This window comes from Erithacus rubecula, assembly GCF_903797595.1.
Source record: "Erithacus rubecula genome assembly, chromosome: 9".
NCBI classification, from domain to species: domain Eukaryota; kingdom Metazoa; phylum Chordata; class Aves; order Passeriformes; family Muscicapidae; genus Erithacus; species Erithacus rubecula.
The window spans coordinates 34,430,918-34,456,446 of NC_136660.1; the positions used below are offsets into that span (position 1 = coordinate 34,430,918).

Consider the following 25,529-nt stretch of genomic DNA (forward strand, 5'->3'; position numbering starts at 1 on the left):
TCACTGATTCAGATCCTCTGGATTCCTTCTGCTTCCCTGCCAAGCAGGTGGCAAATTGCTTCTGTGTAGAAGTGCCCGTGTCCTGTTTGTATGTGTTTGTTACCCACAAAAATCTGTCTTGGGAGAAGGTTTCAGGAAGTGTTGCAGAGGAGAAGCTCGTGGAAGGATGAATGTGAATGAAAATTATGAATATGAATGAAAATGGAGTGGTTTGTATCAAGGCATTTCTTCATTGGGTATGTCCCATGCTTTGTTGAACATCCCATGAGTTTTAGTAAAAAATGTAAAGCTACATTCAGGAAATCAAGCTGTAATTTTTTAATTTTTTTTTTTTTTGAGTTGTCAGTAAACCACGATGAGGAAAAATAGGCAATAATTTATAATTGGCTGTCCCTGAACAAAGACAAAAATGGCTTAACACTGTCCCAGCAAAAAGTTCAACCTGGAAAAGAGTGAACTCAACCAGATTATCCCTAATCCACCTGCACTGGGCTGGGACAGGCAGCAAGAGGGAACAGAGGATGTCCTCACCTGGAAAATGTCCTCACCTGGGGAAAGGAAGCACAAGTTCCACAGAGCCCGAGCCCAGGAGGCTGGAACAGGAACTGGGAATGGAAAAGAATCCTCTAGAAAAAGTGAAGGTGAGGAGGGGAAAATCCAGAAGAAATTCCAGAGTGTGATCGACCACGTGGGATCCACAGCTGAGCACGAAAATGTGGGGCTGAGGGACAAAGCCAGGAACAAGGGACAAAGCCAGGAACAAGGGACAAAGCCAGGAATAAGACCAGGAATGAGGGACAAAGCCAGGAACAGGACCAGGAATGAGGAACAGGACCAGGATCAGACCAGGAATGAGGAACAGGACCAGAAACAGGACCAGGACCAGGATCAGACCAGGAATGAGGAACAGGACCAGGATCAGACCAGGAATGAGGAACAGGACCAGAAACAGGACCAGGACCAGGATCAGACCAGGAATGAGGAACAGGACCAGGATCAGACCAGGAATGAGGACCAGGACCAGGACAGCCCAGCCCTGCTGCAGCCAGGTCCCAAGGTGCCCATGCCCCAGGAGCACGGGGCAGGAGGGGATCAGAGCTCTGGCCAGGTAAGATGGGCTGATCAGCTGGAAACTCCTTCACCCTGGCACTCTGTGTCCTCTGGAATCCCTCCCCTGCTGCTGCTTCTCACTTGGGTTAAAGTACCTCAGGTGATAACAGAGGAAATACTGAATTTGGTATTGAAATTAGCTGATGTAAGCATTATTTAATCATTGCTATGTTTCTGCAGTAATTTAGGTGTTGAATTTCAGAGTGATATAATAACAAACGCTGGCTTTGTTTTAGATCAGTGGTCACTCAACACAGTTATTGGGAGGTAATTAAATGCACTGTCAGATTTGTGTGTACAGCAAACAATCATGCTGCTTTTAAAAATGAATGTTTTTCATGCAGGAGATAAAAATAGTTTTCATTTTGCATAGAAAGACAAATAGTAATCAGAAAAGTATTTAAATTCACAATTTCACCCACTTTTTTTTCAAATTTGTGCTGATAATAAGTTATTGGCAGTTAAACGTGATGGGGAGAGCAGCAGAGAAAGCTGCAGTTATAGAAGGTTTATTTACATGCCAAATGTATTAATTAGGCATCAGATTGTAATTTGTGAGGTGTCCTGTGGGCAGTGGGCAGTGCCCAGGTGGGGTGGTGGCTCCTGGGGGTTTCTCCTTCCTGCAGAGGATGCACAGGGAGGGGAGCTGCGCCCTGCCCGTGTGCTCTAGAACGAGTCCCTGCGCTCCGTGAGCTCCAGCACACGATGCTGGCCGGGAACCTGCTCTGCAGGGTGCCCCCAACCATCCTCCCTCGAGGAGGGCAAAGCATCCCTGAGCAAAGGGCTGGGCTGGGGCTTTCCCTCCCTCTGTGCTGGAAATGCCGCGGATCCTCTCCAGGTGCGGGGCAGGCTGGGGGTGGCGCTGGCGGAGATTCCGGGGGGTTGGTCACTGTCGGGTTGGTCATTGTCGGGTTGGTCACTGTCGGGTTGGTCATTGTCGGGTTGGTCACTGCCGGGTTGATCACTGCCGGGTTGATCACTGTCGGGTTGGTCACTGTCGGGTTAATAATTGTCGGGTTGGTCACTGTCGGGTTGGTCACTGTCGGGTTGGTCACTATCGGGTTGGTCACTGTCGGGTTGATAATTGTCGGGTTGATAATTGTCGGGTTGTATCAAAGGCTCCGTGTCTCCTCGCACGGCGCTTCTGCTCCGCTGGCTGCGGCTGCTGCAGCCTGAAATGCACCGAGCTGACAACGTCAGTGTGGATTTGGGGATGAGGCAGAGGAGATGAGGAGATCAAAGCCCTGGGGCTGGAGTGGTGGCTGCTGCTAAAGGAGGATCCAGCCAGGGCTGAGAGCTCGCTCATCCCAAACCCCTCTGCCTGTGCACAGACTGCTCCTTCCTTGGTGGTTTTGCCAAATCCCACAGGAAAACACTTGACACAGACCAGCTGGGATCTTCCTTCTAAGCAGAACATCTGGTTTATTACAGCAGGAACTCGTGGTTCTGCTTCCTGGGCAGGATGTGGACCAGCCTTTGATTTGTCCTCTCTGCAGCTAAAAGCCTCCCAGTCCTGAGCTGCTGCAGGGACACCACACACGGCACAGAATCCCAGAGTGGTTTGGGCTGGGAGGGACTCCCAAGGTCACCTCACTGCCCCTGCCATGGGCAGGGTCACCTCCCGCTGTCCAGGTGGCTCCAAACCCATCCACCCTTCCCTTGAATCATTGTATGGGTGTTCCTCTTTCTGTGGGAAGTACAGAAGAGCTTTTTTGGAGCGTGGATTTGGGCAGCAGCAGCAGTTTGGTGTCCTGTGCCTCCCCCTCAGCACCTTCCATCCTCAGCTTGCTCTCGGAGGAAAACTCCACCTGGCTCTGTGCAGCACTGGGAGTGGCAGGGTAAAAGCCTGCTCCACCAAGCTGGCTGTGAAAATACCCCTTCAGTTCCCCTGTCATTCCCCAGAGCACTCCTGGGCAGAGCAGCTTCATTCTCACCACAGCTGAAGGGTTCTCCCCCTTAATTCGGGTCATGCTGAGCTCTTGCAAATAATAAGAACGTGTATTTCTGTGGTTTACCAAACACAGTCTTGGCCTGAAGAGTTATTCAGCTGGAAAATCTATCTTTAAGTTAGCTTTTTTAAAAGAGTGCATTCTGTGTGTAAATTAACGTGTAAACGGCCCCTGCCGTGGACAGGGTTGGGGTGCTCAGTGATATGTCTGCATTTCCAGGTCAGCAGAAATCCCAGAGAAACCTCCCCAGGAAAGGAGAACGTGTCCAAGTCACTAAGGCTGTACTGGCTTCGTGCAGACCTGGAGAGGCAGACGAGAAAATGCTGTTCTGTCAATGGCTTTTTCTGGAAACAGTGCCCCGGGGGACACTTTGCTCCTTGTTACAAACGAGATGCTGTAAACAGCCCCGGGACCCAGCAAATGGTGAGTGCAGGGTCAGGACAGGCAGCTGGCAGTGCTGAGATGGTCCTGGAAGGGCACTGGCAAATAATCACCCCAAACCAAAGCTGTGAATCCACAAATGCCAGGTCCTGACAGGGCTCTCTGTGGCTCTTTCCCAACAGCTGCAGTGAGGTGGTGCAGGAGCAGGGTGTTCCTGCAGGGTGTTCCTGCAGGATGGAGCTGTGCTGTCACCCCGTGCTCCTGGGGGGTGGCACCAGGGCTGGTGTCCCCCCGATGTCACCCAGTGCTTTTCCTGGGAGCAGGTGAAGGGGAGGCTGAGGTGTCAGCCTGCATTTCCTGCATTTCTTGAGTTTCCTGAATTTCCTGCCTCAGCTCTGGTTGTTCAGCCTGACTGGGCACCATCCTCCTGAACTGTCCCTGACCTGTCCCTGCTGAACTGTCCCTATTGAACTGATCCTGAACTGTCCCTGACCTATCCCTGACCTGTCTCTGACTGACAATGCCAGGGATGTGATGCCCAGCATCCCCAGCCCAGCTCCAGCCTCCCCCTGGGCTCCTGGAGCTGCTGGAAAGCTTCAGGGGTCTGGGAGCAGCATTTTCATTTCAGCCTATGGATGGTAATGAGGTGAAATGCTTTCATGCCCGTGGGTAGTTCCCAGCTCAGCTATGCTCACAGCACGCATGGGGAGCGCTCCTTCCATTGGTAAATTGGGCTGGTTTAACACAGGAAAACCCCGGAACTGCCCATGTCAGAATAGACAGGAATAAAATACACCATGGACAGGTTCACTGGGATATCCTGTGAAACAGTGCTCTTCATTATTACCTTGAAAATGAGGAATTGCATAACGAATTAAGTGGACAGTGAGGGGCTGCTGATTGCTGACATTCTCAGGCTAGCAGCTCATCCTGCAGCCACAAAAACCATGGGACTGTGGCCTGAAATGCAGTCAAGAATCTGAATTTTTGCAGGCTCCATAGCAAATTTCCTGAGTGTGTTCACCCCCTCATCCTGCTCACAAATGGTCCCTTGTAATATATATATAAATAAACATAGATATATATATATAAATAAGCATGTAAATATGTATATATGTATATCTAGATAAAGATGAATGTGTAAATATCTATTTCCTTCCATTGCAGCCTTGGAAAGAGGCTGTGCTGATGAAGGTCATCATTCATCAGGAGCTGTCATGGCAGCACAAGCAGTGATGGGTTCAAACTGAAACAGTGGAAATTTAGCTCAGATACATGGAATAAACTCTTCCCAGTGAGGGTGGGCAGTCCCTGGAATCCTGGGAATTGGATCCCTGGCAGTGCCCAAGGCCAGGATGGACACTGGGGCAGGAGCACTGGGACAGTGAGAGATGTCCCCATGGCAGGGGGGCACTGGGGGGGATTTGGGCTCAAAGCTTCTCACCCAAACCATTCTGGTGCTTTGTGCTTCCTCTCTCACGTGAAATCTGATCCATAATCTTTGAGGAATTGCACTCCTGCATAGTTCTTTCCAACAAAGCTGCTGTTTTCCACAAGCCACGAGTGCTCAGAAGCACAAACGTGAGCGCTCCATCCATTATCATTTTTCAGTGCTTTTGTCCCATTTTTGCAGCTTTCTGGAGCGGTTGTCTGTGGCTGGCGGGAGGCAGCGGGGTGAGGGAGAGGGAATTGTGCCTTTTGCGAGGCGAGCGGCCGCGGGCAGCCCCGCTGCCACCGCTCGGTGCCAAACGCGCCGTGACAGGAGCGGGGGGAGCAGAGCCGGGGTGGGAAACGCCGGGTGAGCCTCCCTCGGCTCCTCTTCGGGCAGCCCTCCTCAGCCTCTTGACAGGAATTGTTCTGAAATCCTTGTTGTGCACCTGGGAGCGTCCCCTGCCTCGGGGGGACAAAGGACCTGCAGGAGCTGCTCGGGTGGTCGCTGTCCCTGCCCGCGGCAGGGTTGGGATGAGATGAGGTTTAAGGTCCCTCCCAGCCCGAGGCAGTCCAGGATTGTCTGCCCTGGCAGCGGGGTGGGCTGGGAAGGGTTAATCCTTTCCCCGGACAGTGCAGGGGCTGCGCCAGGGAGGGACATTCGCAGCTCTGGGGCAGAAGGGACGTGGGGCAGGGCATGGAAAAGGGACAGGGAATGGGGGACTCGCTCCTTCCCGCGGGGCTGGGCTGTCCTGCTGCCCGGGGGCGCTGCCGGGGGTTCCCCATCCCGCTGGCACCGCTGCTGGGCTGGCTGGGAGCAGGGACACGGGGAAGGGTCAGGGCAGCTGCAGCAGCCCCTCCACCCACGGGCACCTCTCCCTCCCCTGAGCGGGTGGAATTTGGCTCCGTGGTTATCAACTCATCCTCTCAGAGGGGGCAGGCTGAAATTCATCATTCATCACTATCATCACCATGTTCTGAGTGTTACCCACAGCTGTTAGGGGAGTATTGCTTAAAGAAAATGAATGATGTATGGCACAGCCCAGAGAAAACAATATGTTTAACATCTAATGAATGATCTCTTTTTTTTTTTTTTTTTTTTTTTTAGGGCCACCACAGTAACTGGCTAAGCCTACTCCAAATTAGACTAAACTGAGAGCTGCTTAACACTTCCCAGAACAACCTGTGGGATGGAAAAGTTGTAGATTTTGGGATTTAAAATCCCATATAGAGGAGAAGACCACCACTGTGGTTAAACCTTGTGTTTATTTTATTCTGTAGGTCCCTGTGCTGCTGGAGTTTATAAAGCTATGAAGAAAACCTCTGATACTGAAATTCTTCAGCCTCTTCCTGCACAGACTGTGCTTTAACCCAGCACAGGGAGCTCGGTGCAGAAACAGGAATCGTGTTGGCCAGAGAAGTGTGAGATTTGAACTGAAGGGATGAACTGCTTTAAGGCCAAGGCTGTGGATTTTGATATCAGCACATGATTCCATCATGGAATTGATTTAACAAGCTCCAGTTCTACCAGACACCAATGCCAGTGCTGCATTCTGGGATGAGCTGCAATTTTGCTTCTGCATTTCACTCTTAAGACGGGTCCATTTTGAGTTCCACTGAAAGACTTCATGTCTTAAAATACTGCATCACTGGAAGCCCTGCAGGTGGTGGATGAGGTGACAAAGAACATTTTAGGAGGTGACTTGAGTCCATCTCATGGCTCTTCATTGAGGATGTGTTGCTGCCAGGTGTGTTCATGTGTCTCAAATATCGGTTCTGTTTTAAATTAACTTCCTTAATCCTGGGGGTTTTAAGTACAAAGCCAATTGTACAGGACAGGTCTGTGTGTAAATAAGGGCTTGTACTTCCCTCTGTGTCACTATAAATATGTGTGAAGTTTTGTACATAGGAAAGAAACAGAGGCTCAAAGAATGTTTCCAGAGCTGTTCAAATGCACAGGCAGGAGCTCCCTCACTTGATCCTGCTGGTTCTGCTCACTGCCTGCATCCCTCTGGGCTCTGTGTGAGGAGATTTGGTGGCCCAGGGCCAGGTTGGGCTCTATGTGAGGAGTTTTGGTAGCCCAGGGCCAGGTTGGGCTCTGTGTGATGAGTTTTGGTAGCCCAGGGCCAGGCTGGGCTCTGTGTGATGAGTTTTGGTAGCCCAGGGCCAGGTTGGGCTCTGTGTGATGAGTTTTGGTGGCCCTGCAGCAGGACTGGGCTCTGTGTGATGAGTTTTGGTGGCCCAGGGCCAGGTTGGGCTCTGTGTGATGAGTTTTGGTGGCCCTGCAGCAGGACTGGGCTCTGTGTGATGAGTTTTGGTGGCCCAGGGCCAGGTTGGGCTCTATGTGATGAGTTTTGGTGGCCCAGGGCCAGTCTGGGCTCTGTGTGAGGAGATTTGGTGGCCCTGCAGCAGGACTGGGCTCTGTGTGATGAGTTTTGGTGGCCCAGGGCCAGGCTGGGCTCTGTGTGAGCAGTTCTGGGTTAGGGTCAGGTTTTGGGCCACCCCTCACCCCAAACCCACTGCTGTGTGTGCATCAGGCAGGGATCCTTGTTCCAGTGCTGGAGGATGTGGCTGTTATTTCCAGTATTCTGCTCTGTAATTAATATCTGTAGCCTTCAGTGATTCCTTGAGTGCCTTACATGGCTCGTGACAGAATTCCTGACCAGGAGGAGGAAAGGCCCCTGGACCCACGCCGGCTCCCTGTGCCCTCCTCTGGCAGGGAGGGTGTGCACAGAAGAGATTTAGCTTCGACTCAGGAACTCGCCTGTGAATATGTGTATTAAACCCTGTATCATCTGCTGTACAGTTTATTAAAAGGGACTATTGTAAACTTATGCAAAATGTAAAGCAGAGAAAATGGAGGTTTTTGGTCTGCTGGCTGTGGTGCCGTGACCTGTGTCCTCTAACCCTATTCCAGAATCATATCCAAATACAGAGTGTTGGGTTCAGTGAGTGACAGCCCAAAAACGGGCTGGAGAGATCGGCTAGAGAATTTTACAGATATTTTTGTATTGTGATTCCTATGATATATATCGAGAGACTTTCTATTCCTTTGTAAAATACATAAATTATTGTCAACTTTTAATTAAAAAGATCTGTTTTAAACCTTCAAATTAGATGAGCTGGTTTGGGGTTGAGGGGAGGGGGAGCTGGGCTGTGGCCCTGGGGACTGTGAGATGCCCAGGGGGGCTCGGGGGGCGTTCAGCCCATCCCCGGACAGCAGCCCCGCCTGTCCCTGCCCTCACTGCGCTGCGAGATGTCACCTCGCGTGGGGACGGGCACGGCTGGATGGGCACGACGGGGGCGGGGGGTCCTTGGGCGGCTCTTAACGCGGCGCTGGGCTCTGCTCGCAGGACGAGCGGCTGCGGGAGAGCAGGGGGAGAACGGGGAGAGCAAAGGGGAGCGTAGGGAGAACAGGGGAAGCGCAGGGGGAGCGCAGAGAGTGCAAGGGGAGAACAGGGAGAGCGCAGGGGGAGAGCACAGGGAGCGCAGAGGGTGCAAAGAAAGCGCAAGGGGAGCACAGGGAGCGCAGGGAGCGCAAGGGGAGCGCAGGGGGGCCGGGCCCATGTCGGGGCGGCAGGAGGAGGCTCTGCCCGCCTGCTTTGCGGGGCTGGGTGCGGGCAGCCCGCGGCCGCGGCAGAAGCGCGGCGGGATGTTCTGCAGCGTGGAGGATGCCTTCGACAACAAGACGCTGAACTTCGCCTCGCTCGCTGCCTCCGGAACAGCTACACCCGTCGGGGGGCACCGCCGCGACCCCCAGCCGGGACCGAGCCCCGAGCCCGAGCCCGAGCCCGGGGCGGCCGCGCTGCCCCCGAGAGCGGCTCCGGCTGCGCCGCCCGACGGCTGCCGGCAGGTAACGGGAGCGCGGCGGGACAGGGGCTGGGGGCGCCGCTGGCAGCCGGCCTGGCCAGCACCGCGCCGGGAGGGCGAGCGGGGACCTGTCTGTCTGTCCTGCTGACGTCCTGTCCCGTCCTATCCCGTCTGTCCCATCCTGTGCCGTCCATCCCGTCCCGTCTGTCCTATCCCTTCCCGTCCATCCCATCCCTGTATCCCTGTATCCCTGTATTCCATCCCATCTCCGGCTCTGAGCAGGGCACGGCCCCTGGCCCGCTGTTCTCTCGGGGGTCTCGGCTCCCCCCGCCCCGTCCGTGTGCGCGGCCGGGCGGGCGGGGGCGCGCACGCAGGCGGGGGCGCGCGGCGGGCACGCGCGGCAGCCCCGCACACCGGCGGCGGAGGCGGCGGCGATGTCGCAGCCGGGCAGGAAGAGCGGGACCCGCACCGCGGTGAGGGGTCCGGCAGCGGGACCGGGGGCAGCGGGACCGGGGGCTGCGGGGCTGTGGGGCTGCGGGGCTGCGGGCCGGGGTCGCTCCGGAGATGGAGCGAGGCGGGCGGTCTCGCACAGCCCGGGGTGCCGGTACCGGTGCCGGAGCTGCCCCGTGCAGCCGCCCCGCTCCGCTCCTTTGTTGCGGGGCCCGGCCGGAGCTCGGCGGTGCCGGGGCTTTGTCCCGGTGCTTTGTCCCGGGTTTGCCCCGGCGGGACAAAGGCTGGGGGGCTGCCCCGCCGTGCCCCCGGTGCCCCCGGGGCGGGAGATGCGCTCCGGGATCGCTGTCACCGAGGGATGGGTTTGCGGTGTGGGCGCATCTCTGCGCTCCCGTGTTCCTGCTCCCCCCAGCCCGGTCCCCCCGCGGTTCCCCCGCCGCGCTGCGTGGGAGGGGATTCCCTTCTCCCTGCAGGAGTCGGGACAAATCGCTCGGTTGCGATGCCTCGTGTTTTGTTTTTTCTCCTTTCGCTGGCTCGCGCCAGAACTCCCTTGGGAAAAGCGCGGTGGGTGCGGGAGAGGGGGAACAGCCGCGTTACGGGGATGCGGGAGCGGGTCCGGCTGTGGGGATGGAGTAAGGATGGAGTAAGGATGGGGACGGGGTGAAGCCGGGCCCCACAAGGGGAGGGGCGTCAGGCTCTCCCATGGGGCACCAGCACCGAGGCTTCTTTTGATTGATGTTATGGGATAAGAGGAAACAATAGGGACAATAAATCCCTGACAGTTCAAAGAAAGAGAATGCAATTCTTTAGTTTAGTTTCATATACCAGCGATGCTCTTCTAAACAAGCCCCAAAATGTTTCGGGCAGTTTTGCCTCAGGAGCCGGCTCTTTGTGGAGCAGCATCTCCACGTGCTCGGGCGTCCCTCGGCTGGTTTTGTGCCCAGCCCGTGCTCTTTGTGTTGCCCGTTTCAGCACTGGGAATAATTTTTCAAGCAACAGCAGAGAGCAGGAAAGGAATCCTCTGAAATTAGGCTGCAGCTCCACATAGACATCAGTGCTGCTGCTTCCTAAATTTTCTAGTTAAAGATTCTGGGTGAAGATTCTGCAAATCTGAAAACTGTGCCACTGTCTGGCTTTGAAGTGAGGCGAGTGCTCGAGGCTTTATCTGCCTCTGACTGTGAGAAGGGATGAACGGCAATAAATTACCAGGTTAATGAGATGCACTGAGAAGGCTCAGCTGCAGCTGAGGGAGGAGGAACACGGCTCAGCCCTCGGAGCTGGGGGTGCCCAGGGCTGCCATGCTCAGGGCACAATTTCATAGGGTTCCCCTTGCAAATGCAGTTGTAGAATAGTCTGGATAGTCACTGAACTTGAGTGATTGGAGGGAAAACAATAAACCTAGATTTACTTAAAGATTGGAATGAGTAAAGTGAAATCCAAACCAAGGAGTCTTTAAAAAACTGTGGTTTTTTTCCCCTATTAGAGTGACCAGATTCTAATCAAAGGAGGAAAAATTGTCAACGATGATCAGTCTTTTTATGCAGACGTCTATGTGGAGGACGGCTTAATAAAGTAAGTTAAAAATTTATATTTGCTAATGTAATTTCTTAGAAAGTGGTATTTGAACAAGGTTGCTTCCCATAGTTTTTTTCTTGAAAATCTTTTAGAATAATAAAGGCAGCATTTTAGAGCGATGTCAGGAAAGAGCTAGAGCTGGAAAACGTGAGAAGCCCTGTCAGCAGAGCAGGTTGGGCGCCCTGCGTGCAGAGGCGCAGCCGCTTCAGGGGGTGCCGTTCCCTTTGCAGGCAGATCGGAGAGAAGCTGCCGGTGGCGGGGGGCGCCAGGACCATCGATGCCCAGGGGCTGCTGGTGATGCCGGGCGGCATCGACGCGCACACGCGGCTGCAGGCGCCCGCCCTGGGGCTGGGGCTGGGGCTGGGGCTGAGCCCGGCCGGGGGCGTCTGCCAGGGCACCCGCGCCGCGCTGGCAGGAGGCACCACCATGATCGGTAAGGGGGCCCAGCCAGCAGCACTCCCTGCAGCCCTGCAGCCGCTGCGGGGCTGCTTCTTTGCCTTCGTGCAACAGAAGTGTCCCTTGCTGCAGTCTGGGCAGAACAAAACATCTCAGAGCTGATGGAAGGTGGTGTGAACTGTGCAGAGCCCTTGCTGCACATGGGTGTTGAAAACACACACCTGTATTAAATATGTGTGTCTGCTCCTGCCTCTCCTCATCAGAGAGCAAAACACAACAACACTTTAAACACCTTTTAATGTGTTTTTAACAACTTTGCAATTGTGGAGGTTTTTTGAGTTTCTCAGCTTTAAGCACAGGCTTCATGTTTTGTTAATGAGAAATAATTTTGCTCTCTGTTTTGTTCCTGTCCCAGACCTGTGGGTTATTCCCATCCCAGAGCTGAGGGAGGTGACGAGCAGGGGGTGGTGCCCAGGGGAGCTGGGATTCTGGGTTCTGGGTTCTCGATTCTGGGTTCTGGGTTCTCGATTCTGGGTTCTGGATTCTGGGTTCTGGATTCTGGGTTCTGGGTTCTCAATTCTGGGTTCTGGGTTCTGCATTCTGGGTTCTGGGTCCTGCCCAGAGCAGGATCAGCCCCAGGCACTCACAGAGCTGTGCTGGCTGACACAAAGATGGCAAAGCCGTGGTTTGGGGTCTCAGCTCTGCTGGTTGCTGTCAGTGTCTGGGAGACCCGCTCTCGCTGTCGGGAGCAGAGCTGCCCTGCAGTGCCCGCGCCCCAGCAGCAGCTCTGCCAGGCCAGCTGCCCGTGTCCTGTCCCTCAAATGGTGTCCCTGTCCCTCTCGCCGTGTCCCTCCCGTCCCTCCCGCCGTGTCCCCGTCCCTCGCACGGTGTCCCCATCCCTCCCGCCGTGTCCCTCCCGCCGTGTCCCCGTCCCTCGCACGGTGTCCCCATCCTCCCGCCGTGTCCCCGCAGTCGAGCACGTGTGTCCCGAGCCGGGGACCAGCCTGCTGGCCGCCTACGAGCAGTGGCGCGGCCGCGCCGACAGCCAGAGCTGCTGCGACTACGGGCTGAGCCTGGACATCCCCCGCTGGCAGGAGAGTCTCCGCGAGGAGATGGAGGCGCTGGCCAAGGACAAGGGTAAGGACGGGGCACTGCAGGGCGCTGCCGTCCCCCCTTAGAAATGTCAGTGCTTAGTGAAAGATTTTGAGACTCTGGAAACCATAAGTGAGACTGAGATTAATGCAGTTTTCACCTGAGCGGCTGGAGAGCAGCGATGTGGATGCTTGAGGATCTTCTCCCTTTGTTAACACAATGCCAAAGAGCAGCTGAGACCCTCTCCAGGGATGACAGGAAGGGTCCCAGATAAGGTTTAGAGATAAGAAAGCAGTATTGATTCCTATCGTTTGTATGTAAATGTTAGAGAATTTGTATCTTTATTAGATTGGTTAGTGGAAATTAGAATATTCATCATAGAAGATTTATTGTGTTGTAAACAGGAAAATCGCTCTCTTACCTCTCTTACTTCACTCCCTTACTTCATTCTTCGCCTCTCTGTCTTATCTCTTACAACTCCCACAACCCCCCAGCAGGGCCCTTTGTACCCACACCCTTCACAATAAACTGCAAACTCAAGACCAGAACACAGAGAGCACCTGAGATTGTCCTGACCACCGTCCCAGCAGACTCCCACCCCAGGGATGCACAGGCAGCCACATCCTCCCCTGCACTGGGACCTGCCCACACCTGGGGGACACTGGCACCCAGTTCCTGCCATAGCACCTGGGGCTGTGCCCTCACCTTTGGGCAGCTGGCAGCCTGCTCATGGAAAGGGGGTTTGGAAACTAAAGGAGTGGTGTTGGCCACCCTGACGGGATGTACAGAGAAAACACTTAAATAAAAACCTCCAAACAGAGCTTGGAAAAGGAAACTCGTGATGTACAGAGAAAACATTTAAATAAAAACCTCCAGACAGGGCTTGGAAAAGGAAACTCAGTGTTCCATAGTGGTTCTGTTGTGCCTGTAGCTCCTGTGCACCCCGAGGTGTCTGTGGGACGTGGCTGCCTGGAAAGCAGGAAAGTAGAGCAAGCAGCAGGGATTCAGGCATTCATTAATACCTATTGCTATGTTTGGAACTGCATTTTCCTTCAGATATGCTAATGCAGAGCTCAATGTCTTCAGTGTAATTTGTAGTCTTGCAAGCAAGGGTTTAATTGGTCAATTACCATAGAAATTCCCAGTGAATTTCCTATTAAAATGCAGAGTGGCTGCAGTAATGGAGCTGTTCCTTGGAATATGAAATACAGCTGTAATTTGATCATGGTTTGGTATTGCTTATTGCCTCTATCCATACAAAATACAACAGCAATTCATAGAATCATGGAATGGTTTGGCTTGGAAAGGACCTGATCCCATTCCCTGCCACGTCCTCCCCCTGTCCCAATGTTCCAGCCCCAGTGTCCAGCCTGGCCTTGGGCACTGCCAGGGATCCAGGGGCAGCCACAGCAAATCTGGGCACCCTGTGCCAGCCCTGCCCACCCTGCCAGGGAACAACTCCTGCCCAAAATCCCATCTAAATCTACCCATTGTCAGCTTAAAGCCATTCCCTGTGTCCTGTTACTCCATCCCTGTCCCAGATTTGAGGATAAGCCAGTGTGAAGCCAGCACTGGAGGAAACCCAGCCTGGGAGTGAGGCAGCTGAGTGTGCATTTGGAGCAGTCACAGAGGGCACCTAACCCCAAACATTGACCACAGGGGTTTCATTTTTAGTTCAGGTGCACCATAAAGGAGGGCTTTATTGTCTTTCCCAAGCTTAGGGGTCAGTGCTTGTGGGGACATTTCCCACATCAGCCCTGGGCTTTGCTTTGTTTCCAGTGTAGCCCTCACCAGCAGAGCCCCCTGGCTCAGCCCCCTGCCCAGCCCAAGCAGGGCAGGGAGCTCTCCGAGGGACAGATCCACAGGTGCTGTTTCCTTTTCCCAGGTGTGAACTCCTTCCTGGTGTTCATGGCCTACAAGGACAAGCTGCAGTGCACGGATGGCCAGGTGGGACAGGGAGTGCAGGGGCAGCCACAGCTCACCTGCGCCGTGGGGTGCCAGGCTGAGCTGGCAGTGGCTGTTCCTGCAGATGTACGAGATCTTCTGCACCGTGCGGGACCTGGGGGCCATCGCCCAAGTGCACGCCGAGAACGGGGACATCATCCAGGAGGTGCTGGGGCTGTGTGCCGGGGCTGGGGGTGGCAGGGAGGGGGGAGGAGACCCCTGTGCCTGCCCCAGTCCCTGTCCCAGCCTTGCAGGGAACAGGACCCTGTGCAGCAGTGTGTACAGGCAGAGGAATGTACAGGGTGACCAGGGTGTCCTGGAGACTCATCAGTGTCCCCATGGATCTTCACATGTGCTTTGGTTCTCAAAAAGCACTTTGGGGGTTCCTAAGGGTGACTGACTGCCTTAAATGATACTTTTTCTCATTATCTGTTGTGTTTAGGAGTTTGGGTTACTTGAAAAATTGGGGGGTTTGAGGCTTTTACAGTAATGTCCATGACACTGGTAGTATTAACTCCACCACCAGCACTGGGGAGTTCTAGGTGTCACTGCCTCTGCTCGTGGGCCTCATTTTCCCTTTTTACTTGTAGAAAAGACAGTCTTGGCTCCAGCCTCAGCCAGACTGGCAGTTCCTTTAGCTTGTGGCCATTCAGTCTGGTGTGGGAGGAGGGCTGGACTGAAAGCCAGATCCAATCCTTCAAATGGGTTTATTTGAACAAACAGGGGAAAGGCTAATTCCCCCCTCCTGGGACTGATGTGGAAGGCTGCTCCTCAGCTGGCTGTGCAGCTTGAAGTGACCCCAGGCTCAGAGCTGCAGCAGTGGCTCTGTAAGCTGCCAGACACCTGAGCCCTGGGGACAAACTTGGAGCAGATCTGTGGAAAAAGTCCAGACAAATCAGCACCCTGTAAGAGCAGGGTCCTTGAAAGGATCCTGTGGGATTTGCCCTGTGGTGTTGGATAACAGCCCTTGCATTAGTGCCAGCTGACTGGGGATACACGATACAGAGCAGTGCAGAGGGGACAGGGCAGCTGTGTGCTGGACATCTGTGTTCAGATATCACACTAGTGACCTGGGACATCCCAGAGCTCAGCTCAGCATCTGCCACCCCGGGTTCCCTCCCCTCCGTGCCACATGGTGCAGTGCAAAGGCACAGGAGTGCTCAGGAGAGGTGGCACTGGCTGCCCCCTGTGGCATTCCCACACCCCTGTGCCAGCCCTGCCTCCTGCAGGGGCCCCTGGGCAGCTCCAGCAGCAAGGACAGGTCTCTGGAAGTGGCCCCGTGGAGAGTGGGGTGCCCCAGTGCAGTGCCCCATGTGCCACCTGCTCAGGGGGTTCATCACCTGCACCTGCCCTCAGGTGGCTCTGGACAAGCTGTGCTGTGTCCATGGTGCCTCAGGTGGGCTGTGCCCGTCCCTGACTGCTCTCTCCTTCCTCCCAGGAGCAGAAGAGGCTGCTGGAGCTGGGCATTACAGGGCCAGAGGGGCACGTGCTGAGCCGCCCTGAGGAGGTAACAAAGCCAGCCCTGGAGCTGAGCTCTGGGCCTGCTGTGCAGAGGGGCTGGGACACCTGTGTGTGGGGTCACCTGTGAGCTGGGATACCTGTGTGTGGGGTCACCTGTGAGCTGGGATACCTGTGAGCTGGGATACCTGTGTGTGGGGTCACCTGTGAGCTGGGATACCTGTGAGCTGGGATACCTGTGTGCTGGGATACCTGTGTGTGGGGTCACCTGTGAGCTGAGATACCTGTGAGCTGGGATACCTGTGTGGGGTCACCTGTGAGCTGGGACACCTGTGAGCTGGGATACCTGTGTGTGGGGTCACCTGTGAGCTGGGATACCTGTGAGCTGGGATACCTGTGTGTGGGGTCACCTGTGAGCTGGGATACCTGTGAGCTGGGACACCTGTGTGTGGGGTCACCTGTGAGCTGGGATACCTGTGAGCTGGGATACCTGTGTGCTGGGGTACCTGTGTGTGGGGTCACCTGTGTGCTGGGATACCTGTGTCCTGTCACACCTGTATCATGGGTTACCTGTATCATGGGTTACCTGTATCCTGGCACACCTGTGTCATGGGTTACCTGTATCCTGGCACACCTGTATCATGGGTTACCTGTGTCCTAGCACACCTGTGTCCTGGCACACCTGTGCCGTGTTCTTGTGCCCACAGGTGGAGGCAGAGGCTGTGTTCCGCGCCATCACCATCGCCAGGCAGGCCAACTGTCCCCTCTATGTCACCAAGGTGATGAGCAAGGGTGCTGCAGATGTGCTGGCTCAGGCGAAGAGGAAAGGTAACCTGGGCTGCACGGGCATCCCTGAGCTCTGGATGCAGCCAGGAATCTCATCCTGGCTGGGAGCTCTGGGAACTCCTCATCCCTGAGCTCCCCCGGCGCTGGGGCTCCTGCTCCCGTGCAGGAGATAATTGCTCAGAGCTGGGAAGGTTGGAAGGGATGTGTTGGAAACTGTGACACTTCCATCGTGGCAGACACAGCTGAGAAACGGGGAATAATCCACTTGTGATCATTTGGTGTGAAGTGAATGAAAAACAGATGTGGAGCAAGCTGCAGATTCTGGCTGGGGATGGAGAGGGAAGGGGTGGGATCAGTCCTGTGGAAGGGGGAGCTGGGTCAGGCTTCCCCCGCCTGGTGGCTGCCAGACAGACACAGGCTGGGTTTAGAGGAAGGCATGGCAGCTGCAGGAATGTGTGCCTGCCGTCAGGAGAGCACAGTCTGTGACAGTGTGTCCCAGCCATCTGAGACAAGCTAAGGATGAGCGAGACCCAAGTGCAGGAGGTGGAGCTGTGCTGTGCTTACATTAGTGCTCTCCGTGCCCCCTGCCCTGTGCCCCCCTGCCCTGTGCCCCCCTGCCCCTGTGCCCCCTGCCCTGTGCCCCCCTGCCCCTGTGCCCCCCTGCCCCTGTGCCCCCCTGCCCCTGTGCCCCCTGCCCCTGTGCCCCCTGCCCTGTGCCCCCTGCCCCTGTGCCCTCTGCCCTGTGCCCCTGCCCCTGTGCCCTCTGCCCTGTGCCCCCTGCCCCTGTGCCCCCTGCCCCTGTGCCCCCCTGCCCTGTGCCCCCTGCCCCTGTGCCCCCCTGCCCTGTGCCCCCTGCCCCTGTGCCCCCTGCCCTGTGCCCCCTGCCCTGTGCCCCCCTGCCCCTGTGCCCCCTGCCCTGTGCCCCCTGCCCCCTGCCCTGCAGGCACCGTGGTGTTCGGGGAGCCCATCACCGCCAGCCTGGGCACCGACGGCTCCCAGTACTGGAGCAAGAACTGGGCCAGAGCCGCCGCCCTGGTCACGTCCCCGCCCGTCAGCCCCGACCCCGGCACGCCCCATCACCTCAGCACTCTGCTGGCCAGGTGGGTGAGGCGCACCTGGGCGCGCCCCCCGCCCGCACCATCCACAGCCGAGCCCGCAGCCCCCGCGGGCTGCCCGGCAGGGGCTGGGGGCCACCCGTGCCCCTCCCCGAGCCCGCCCTGTGCCTTCCCCAGCGGGGACCTGCAGGTCACGGGCAGCGCCCACTGCGCCTTCAGCACCGCGCAGAAAGCCGTGGGCAAGGACAACTTCACCCTCATCCCCGAGGGCACCATCGGCATCGAGGAGAGGATGGCCATCGTCTGGGAGAAGTGCGTGGTACGTCTGAGCACTGGGCTGGGAGCCGGGGGAGCACTGGGAGCTGGGGGAGCACTGGGAGACGTGGGAGCACATTGAGATATGGGGTCATACTGAGATATGGGATCACACTGAGCTGTGGGATCACACTGAGCTGTGGGATCACAGTGAGATATGGGGTCACACTGAGCTGTGGGAGCACTGGGAGCTGGGGGAGCACTGGGAGATGTGGGAGCACATTGAGATATGGGGTCACACAGCTGTGGGATCACAGTGAGCTGTGGGATCACAGTGAGCTGTGGGAGCACACTGAGCTGTGGGAGCACAGTGAGATATAGGATCACACTGAGCTGTGGGATCACAGTGAGATATAGGATCACACTGAGCTGTGGGATCACTGAGCTGTGGGATCACACTGAGCTCTGGGATCACATTGAGATATGGGATCACTGAGCTGTGGGGTCACTGAGCTGTGGGGTCACTGAGTTGTGGGATCACCGAGCTGTGGGAGCACATGGCAGCTGTGCCTGTGCTGGGCTGTCACTGCCTCGTTAATTCACACCAGCCAGAGGGCTGACACTGTCTAGACACTGCTGCAGCTTCAGAGAGCTGCTGAGAGAGACTGAGACACACAAATGTCTGCACAGAGTCTTCAAAGGCTGCTGTGTAGGAGCCACCCTCTGCTCTCTCAGTCACAGGAGTGTCTCCAGCAGTTTCTCCCAAGGGTGATGAGTGTTCCTGTGCCCTGGTGCTCACCAGAGGCCTGGGGAGGTGCACGGGGTGAGGGTGTCCCCCCCATGGGACATGGCCATGCTTCCAGCTGCCTGGTCACCCCAGCCCCAGCAGTGGGGACAGGTCTCAGTGTCACCTCAGGGTCTGCTGGCAGCAGGGCTGTGATCCAAGGGTGGGATCAGTCTGTGTCCCTGCACCTTCCCTGCCAGCAGCATCCCTGGGGGCTCTGTCCTGCACCCCCAGAGCAGATGTCCCTGTGCAGACTGCAGGAGCTTGGGAGCCAGGCCACCTTGGACCCTCTCTTAGGTGGGCTTTGTTCAAAGAGAAATAAAACTTTTCTGAAGATGACAAATAGCACTGGTTAGGTTCACTCCCAGCCTTTCTTCCCAGGCTGTCCTTAGCCCTCTTCAGTGATCCTGAGATGCCTGTGCAGGAGTTGGAGCCAATCAGTGAGGATCTTGTTTTACAGAGATTTTAGCCTCAGGAGTCCAAGGGAAATAAATCCTGTCTCTGGTGTCTTTATCCTGCAGGGACCAGGCTCATGCTCACATCCCCTTCCCTGTGCCAGGGCAGAGCTCACCCCCTTGGGTGGGTGCAGCAGCCCAGGGGACAGGGACAGGGACAGGGACAGGGACAGGGACAGGGACAGGCTCGGGGCTGTGTCCAGCTGGGATGTTTCCCCTCCCCAGGTCCCTGGGAAGATGGATGAGAACGATTTCGTGGCAGTGACCAGCACCAACGCTGCCAAGATCTTCAACTGCTACCCCAGGAAGGGGCGCGTGGCCGTGGGCTCTGACGCAGACCTGGTGCTCTGGAACCCCAAGGCTACGAAAATCATCTCAGCTAAAACCCACAATTCGGTAAAATGCATTTTAGCTCGTTTCTGGGGCTGGTTTTAGAGGCAGAAGAGATCTGAAAGCAGTGCGTGTTCTTATCTAGATCAGATCATTCAGCAGGGGAGGAGTTGTCTACATGGGGACACTGATGAAGGACCTTGCATTTCCTTTTAAAAATACTGGGAAAATATCCTTTTATTGCTGTGGAGGGTGGGATTGGTACTGGGTAACCACTCCAAGACAGTCAGCATCTGATACAGAAATCTTAATGTCACTGTATTTACTGTGTAGAAAAAAGCAAGTGCTGAAGTACTGAACTCTTGCTAAACTGTAATGTGTATGTTATAGTTAAAATCTATTAAATCATTGCTATCATTTAATATGAATGGTATTAATCTTGATATAAGAAATCATTTAAATATTCCATAAAGAAGATATAAAGAATATAATATAATATAATATAATATAATATAATATAATATAATATAATATAATATAATATAATATAATATAATATAATATAATATAATATAATATAATATAAATATTAAACTATTGCTGTAGTTTAATATAATTGGTTTCAAGGTTTGTTTTCTCCTTTCCAGTTTGCTCCCTTTGGATTCTTGTTATTTGAAATACGAGGGTTAGCTCTGGCTGATGGTGCACAAGGAGTGTACAAAAACAGGGGGCATTGTTGGCCTGAATATCAGGATTTGCTTTTTCCAGAACGTGGAGTACAACATATTTGAAGGCACCGAGTGCCACGGGGTCCCAGCCGTGGTCATAAGCCAGGGAAGAGTTGTCCTTGAAGATGGAAATCTGAATGTCACCCCGGGCTCCGGCCGCTTCATCCCGAGGAAGACATTCCCTGACTTTGTTTATAAAAGGATAAAGGCAAGAAACAGGGTAAGGAGAGTTTTATTTGCCATAATCCCATGGTTTGATCACAATCTCTCTGCTGTAGTGGATTTGGGCTGCTGTGGTGGCAAACCTGCAGCAGGAATATTGGTAATGCTGTTTCTTTCTGTGCTCTCGTGGAACTGCCTGGCACTTCAGTCAAGAGTTCTTAGTATTAGAGCTACGAATGACAGTTTTGTTAGCCTATTAAAATGTTACAAAGCAAAAATATGACTTCTACCAAGAGGGTTTTTGTTTGTATTGAGGTGGAGAGAGGAATTCCTCTCCTACCTCTGCTACAGCAGTTCCTGTTGTGTATTCCCACTGTCTGCTCTGCAGACATTGGAGGCTCAGGGATGTGCATCCTCTAGGTACTGGAAATACGTAAGATAAATCCTCTGTGTGCCTGTTAAAGAGACACAATCACATGCAAATACCTAAAGAGCTTCTTAACAGCTCTGTCCTCCTTCCTTTGTCCCTGTGTGTGTCCATGGGTGTGTCCATGGGTGTGTCCGTGGGTGTGTCCATGGGTGTGTCCGTGGGTGAGTCCATGGGTGTGTCTGTGGGTGAGTCCATGGGTGAGTCCATGGGCGTGTCCGTGGGTGTGTCCATGGGCGTGTCCGTGGGTGTGTCCATGGGCGTGTCCATGGGTGTGTCCATGGGTGTGTCCGTGGGTGTGTCCGTGGGTGTGTCCGTGGGTGTGTCCATGGGTGTGTCCGTGGGTGGGTCCGTGGGTGTGTCTGTGGGTGAGTCCATGGGTGTGTCTGTGGGTGAGTCCGTGGGTGAGTCCATGGGTGTGTCCGTGGGTGTGTCCATGGGTGTGTCCATGGGTGTGTCCATGGGTGTCCATGGGTGTGTCCATGGGTGTGTCCATGGGTCTGCCCGTGGGTGTGTCCATGGGTCTGTCCGTGGGTGTGTCCATAGGTCTGCCCATGGGCGTGTCCATGGGTGTGTCCATGGCTCTGTCCCTGGCTCTGTCCATATGTCTGTCCATGTCTCTGACCCTGTTCTCTCCATGCAGCTGGCCAAGCTGCTCGGTGTGTCCCGCAGGATGTACGATGGGTGTGCCCATGTGTCTGTCTGTCTGTCTGTCCATGTCTCTGACCCTGTATTCCCTGTGCAGCTGGCTGAGATGTATGACAGGCCTGTCTGTGTGTCTGTCCATGTCTGTTTGACCCTGTCTCCCCTGCAGCTGGGCGTGCCCCGGGGCATGTACAGTGTGTCTGTCCGTGTGTCTGTCTGTCTGACCCTCTTTCCCCTGCAGCTGGCCGAGGTGCTGGGCGTGCCCCGGGGCATGTACGACGGTCCAGTTCACGAGGTGCCGGCGAGTGTCAAGGCCGTGGCTCCCGGCGTGGCCCCGCGCCCCGCGCCCTGCGCCGGCAAAGCCGCGGCGCCGCCCGTGCGCAACCTGCACCAGTCCGGCTTCAGCCTGTCCGGTACGTGGGGCTGGGGCTGCTGGGGACCCTGGGCTGGGCTGGGCTGGGCTGGGCTGAGCTGGGCTGGGCTGAGCTGAGCTGGGCTGAGCTGGGCTGGGCTGAGCTGAGCTGGGCTGAGCTGAGCTGAGCTGGGCTGGGCTGAGCTGAGCTGAGCTGGGCTGGGCTGAGCTGGGCTGAGCTGAGCTGGGCTGAGCTGAGCTGGGCTGAGCTGGGCTGGGCTGGGCTGGGGCTGCTGGTGACCCTGGGTTGGGCTGGGCTGGGCTGGGCTGAGCTGGGCTGGGCTGGGCTGAGCTGAGCTGGGCTGGGCTGAGCTGGGCTGAGCTGGGCTGGGCTGAGCTGGGCTGAGCTGGGCTGGGCTGGGCTGGGCTGAGCTGGGCTGAGCTGAGCTGGGCTGAGCTGGGCTGGGCAGGGCTGGGCAGGGCTGCAGGATCCTCAGCTCTGCTCACTGGTACAGCAGTTTGTGCCAATGTCGCTCTACGCAGAGAGTGCGTATAATGACAAATGACTTCTTAAGCAAGAGAAGCAAAAGAAGCATTTTATTGAGAAACTGAATATATTTATAGAGTGGTTTGCAAGTTTAAACAAGACAGTAGGTAATTAGACAACAGGAGAAAGCATCTCCTGTCATGTACATCACAAAACTGACTCTCAGTCAACACCAGGTTGACTCTGTTTATTAATTCCTTTCTGTTTACCAGAAAGCTGTCACCCTGGGAAAGGCTCAGGCCAGAGCTGAGAAACTGTCTCAGCCTGGGAAAAACCTCCCACCCTGAGAAAATGACCTCAGAACCTTAGAAAAGGCCTGGCAAAAATCTGTCTAGGCCTTCAGCAGTGTCCACATTCCATGGCAGGGGCCAGGGGAACAAGTGCAGCACAAAAAGCTCTAGAATGTTCTGTAGTATTTATGTCAATGCGCAAAGCCTGGCAGGGGCTCTGTTTCCAGGAGCAGGGATTCAGCATCATTCCTTCTGCAGGAACCTGCCCAGCAGCTGTCAGGAGCTTGGAAAGCAAATTCCAATTTAGGGCAAAGCTGTGCTGTAAAATTATTTCCATCATACTTTTTAGCTGGTTGGATCAGATGGGTCCCATATTGTTTGATAAGTGTTACCAGTCCCCACATTTAATTATATGCAAAATTTATTTATAGGAAAGCCATTTATAAATCTCCCAGAAAGAAATAGTGAAAAATGCAGAAGTTCAGGCAAACACAGCCATTCCAAACAGTGCAATGCTCGTAGAGTGTCTGAAATGACATATAATGAAATTACCAGTGTTTCCTGAGGAGCTGTTTTATGGTTGTGGCATGTAAACAGCAGGAATGTCCCTCTCTCTGCTCTCCCCAGGGTCTCAGGCTGATGACCACATCGCCCGGCGCACGGCGCAGAAGATCATGGCCCCACCAGGAGGGAGGTCCAACATCACCTCACTGTCCTGACACCGTCCTGGCACTGCCCTGGCACTGTCCTGGCACCGTCCTGACACCATCCTGACACCGTCCTGGTGCTGTGCTAACACTGCCCTGGCACTGTCCTGGTGCTGCCCTGGCACTGTCCTGGCACTGTCCTGGCACCATCCTGACACTCTCCTGGCACTGTCCTGGCACTGCCCTGGCACTGTCCTGGCACTGTCCTGGCACTGTCCTGACACCATCCTGACACTCTCCTGGCACTCTCCTGGCACTCTCCTGGCACTGTCCTGGTGCTCTCCTGGTGCTGTTCCTGCACTGTCCCTGCTGGGAAGGGTCCCTTGTGCTGCCCTCCCCACAGCAGGAGCAGGGAGTGAGCGCCCTTCCCTCACAGGTAGAGAGTAGAGGGATGCTGGGGTGTCAGTGATGCTGGGGTGTCAGTGATGCTGGGGTGTCAGTGATGCTGGGGTGTCACTGATGCTGGGGTGTCACTGATGCTGGGGTGTCACTGATGATGGGGTGTCAGTGATGATGGGGTGTCAGTGATGCTGGGGTGTTAGTGATGCTGGGGTGTCACTGATACTGGGGTGTCACTGATGATGGGGTGTCAGTGATGCTGGGGTGTCAGTGATGCTGGGGTGTCACTGATGCTGGGGTGTCACTGATGCTGGGGTGTCAGTGATGCTGGGGTGTCAGTGATGCTTGGGGTGTCAGTGATGCTGGGGTGTCACTGATGCTGGGGTGTCACTGATGCTGGGGTGTCAGTGATGCTGGGGTGTCACTGATGATGGGGTGTCACTGATACTGGGGTGTCACTGATACTGGGGTGTCAGTGATGCTGGGGTGTCACTGATACTGGGGTGTCACTGATACTGGGGTGTCAGTGATGCTGGGGTGTCAGTGATGCTGGGGTGTCACTGATACTGGGGTGTCACTGATGCTGGGGTGTCACTGATGCTGGGGTGTCAGTGATGCTGGGGTGTCACTGATGCTGGGGCGTCAGTGATGCTGGGGTGTCAGTGATGATGGGGTGTCAGTGATGCTGGGGTGTCAGTGATGCTGGGGTGTCACTGATACTGGGGTGTCAGTGATGCTGGGGTGTCACTGATGCTGGGGTGTCAGTGATGCTGGGGTGTCACTGATGCTGGGGTGTCACTGATGCTGGGGTGTCACTGATACTGGGGTGTCACTGATGCTGGGGTGTCAGTGATTCTGGGGTGTCACTGATGCTGGGGTGTCACTGATGATGGGGTGTCACTGATGATGGGGTGTCACTGATGATGGGGTGTCAGTGATGCTGGGGTGTCACTGATGATGGGGTGTCACTGATGATGGGGTGTCAGTGATGCTGGGGTGTCAGTGATGCTGGGGTGTCAGTGATGCTGGGGTGTCAGTGATGCTGAGGCAGTGTCCCCACAGGTTCTCCACTGTTCCTTCACTAGCAGGGCCCTTCCCTGTGCATGCACTCTGCTGGGCTGGGGCGCAGATGAAGGCACGTCCAGGCTGGATCCAGCTCTTCCCCAGCAGCTCCCACTGCTGCTCACACCACAGGATCCCAGTGCTCAGCACTCCACAGCTCCCTGCCCTGCTCCTGCCCTCCCCACACCGTCTGTCCCTCAAGCTCACAGCTCAGGGCAGCTGCAGCCCTGTGTCCTGGGCAGCCCGTGGGCCAGTGTCCTTCTGTCAGCCTTGTTTTTTAAGGATTATTTATACTGCTTTTCAAGAGCTGAGCCTGAGCCCAGTACCCAGGAGCAGGGCTGGTTTGGGGGCCAGGTGCATGCAACACACTTTTTACAAAGATGATTCTAGCCCAGGTGTTGTATTTAAAGGTGTGCTTAGAGTGAGCTGTGCATGTACCTCCAGGAACAGCTTTCCATTCCTGCCTGCTCCTTGTTTGGAATAAACTCAGTTGGAAGCCAGGAAATGGTGGAAGTGGTTGATCCACCCGAGTCCATCTGGGTGTTTTGTTCCTTTGAGTGTTTGGGTGAAGTTTGTGCCTTCCCACCCTGCCCTGCAGGTTGGCGTGGGCAGAGCCCACCCTGCTCGTGTCTGTGAGATGTCACCACGTGTGTGAGATGTCACCATGACTGTGAGATGTCACCATGTCCATGAGATGCTGATTTCCCTTGGGCACTGCCAGCTCTGCAGCTCTGCCTGAGCCAGGCTCAAGGAGGGGAGCAGGCTTGGGGTGGCACAGCCAGGATCTGGTTTGTGAGTGGGAGCTGGAACCACACATATGGCAGCTCCAGATACACAAATCCATGAATTAGGAGTGAGCCCACCAATATAAACCAGGGAAGGATTTAATTCTTTTGTTGTTGTTTTGACCTACATTTCACAGCTTAATGCTGCAGTAATTTCTGCATTAAGCATATGGGAATGTATTTGTTTGGATGTTTCGTATTTAATTTTAACATAATTTCGTTTGCTGGTTTTCTGTTTTTTCCTGAAATTGCACTAAGGCAATTAACATCTAGTGGAAGGTGTCCCT

The 25,529-nt window shown here is 55.1% G+C and overlaps 1 protein-coding gene and 1 long non-coding RNA gene across 3 annotated transcripts; both read left to right on the forward strand.

The window, feature by feature from the left end:
* Positions 1 to 6,844: 6,844 nt before the first annotated feature.
* On the forward strand, positions 6,845 to 7,981 carry LOC306804841. The gene is made up of 2 exons (XR_013775014.1): positions 6,845 to 6,918; positions 7,322 to 7,981. It is a non-coding gene; the product is annotated as an uncharacterized lncRNA (long non-coding RNA).
* A 452-nt stretch (positions 7,982 to 8,433) lies between these two features.
* Positions 8,434 to 23,094, forward strand: DPYSL4 (dihydropyrimidinase like 4; the record flags this gene model as incomplete). 2 transcript variants are annotated; one of them, XM_079312702.1, is made up of 14 exons in its annotated part: positions 8,434 to 8,721; positions 10,612 to 10,700; positions 10,934 to 11,136; positions 12,072 to 12,236; positions 14,077 to 14,138; positions 14,221 to 14,301; positions 15,574 to 15,642; positions 16,301 to 16,421; positions 17,323 to 17,479; positions 17,612 to 17,753; positions 19,154 to 19,324; positions 20,027 to 20,206; positions 21,462 to 21,633; positions 22,977 to 23,094. In XM_079312702.1, the coding sequence occupies 14 exons, from the start codon at positions 8,434 to 8,436 to the stop codon at positions 23,066 to 23,068; spliced, it is 1,992 nt and encodes a 663-aa protein (XP_079168828.1). In that variant the 3' UTR covers positions 23,069 to 23,094. The 2 variants fall into 2 exon arrangements, with proteins under 2 accessions (XP_079168828.1, XP_079168829.1); XM_079312703.1 differs by lacking the exon at positions 8,434 to 8,721 and adding an exon at positions 8,956 to 9,151.
* Positions 23,095 to 25,529: the final 2,435 nt, after the last annotated feature.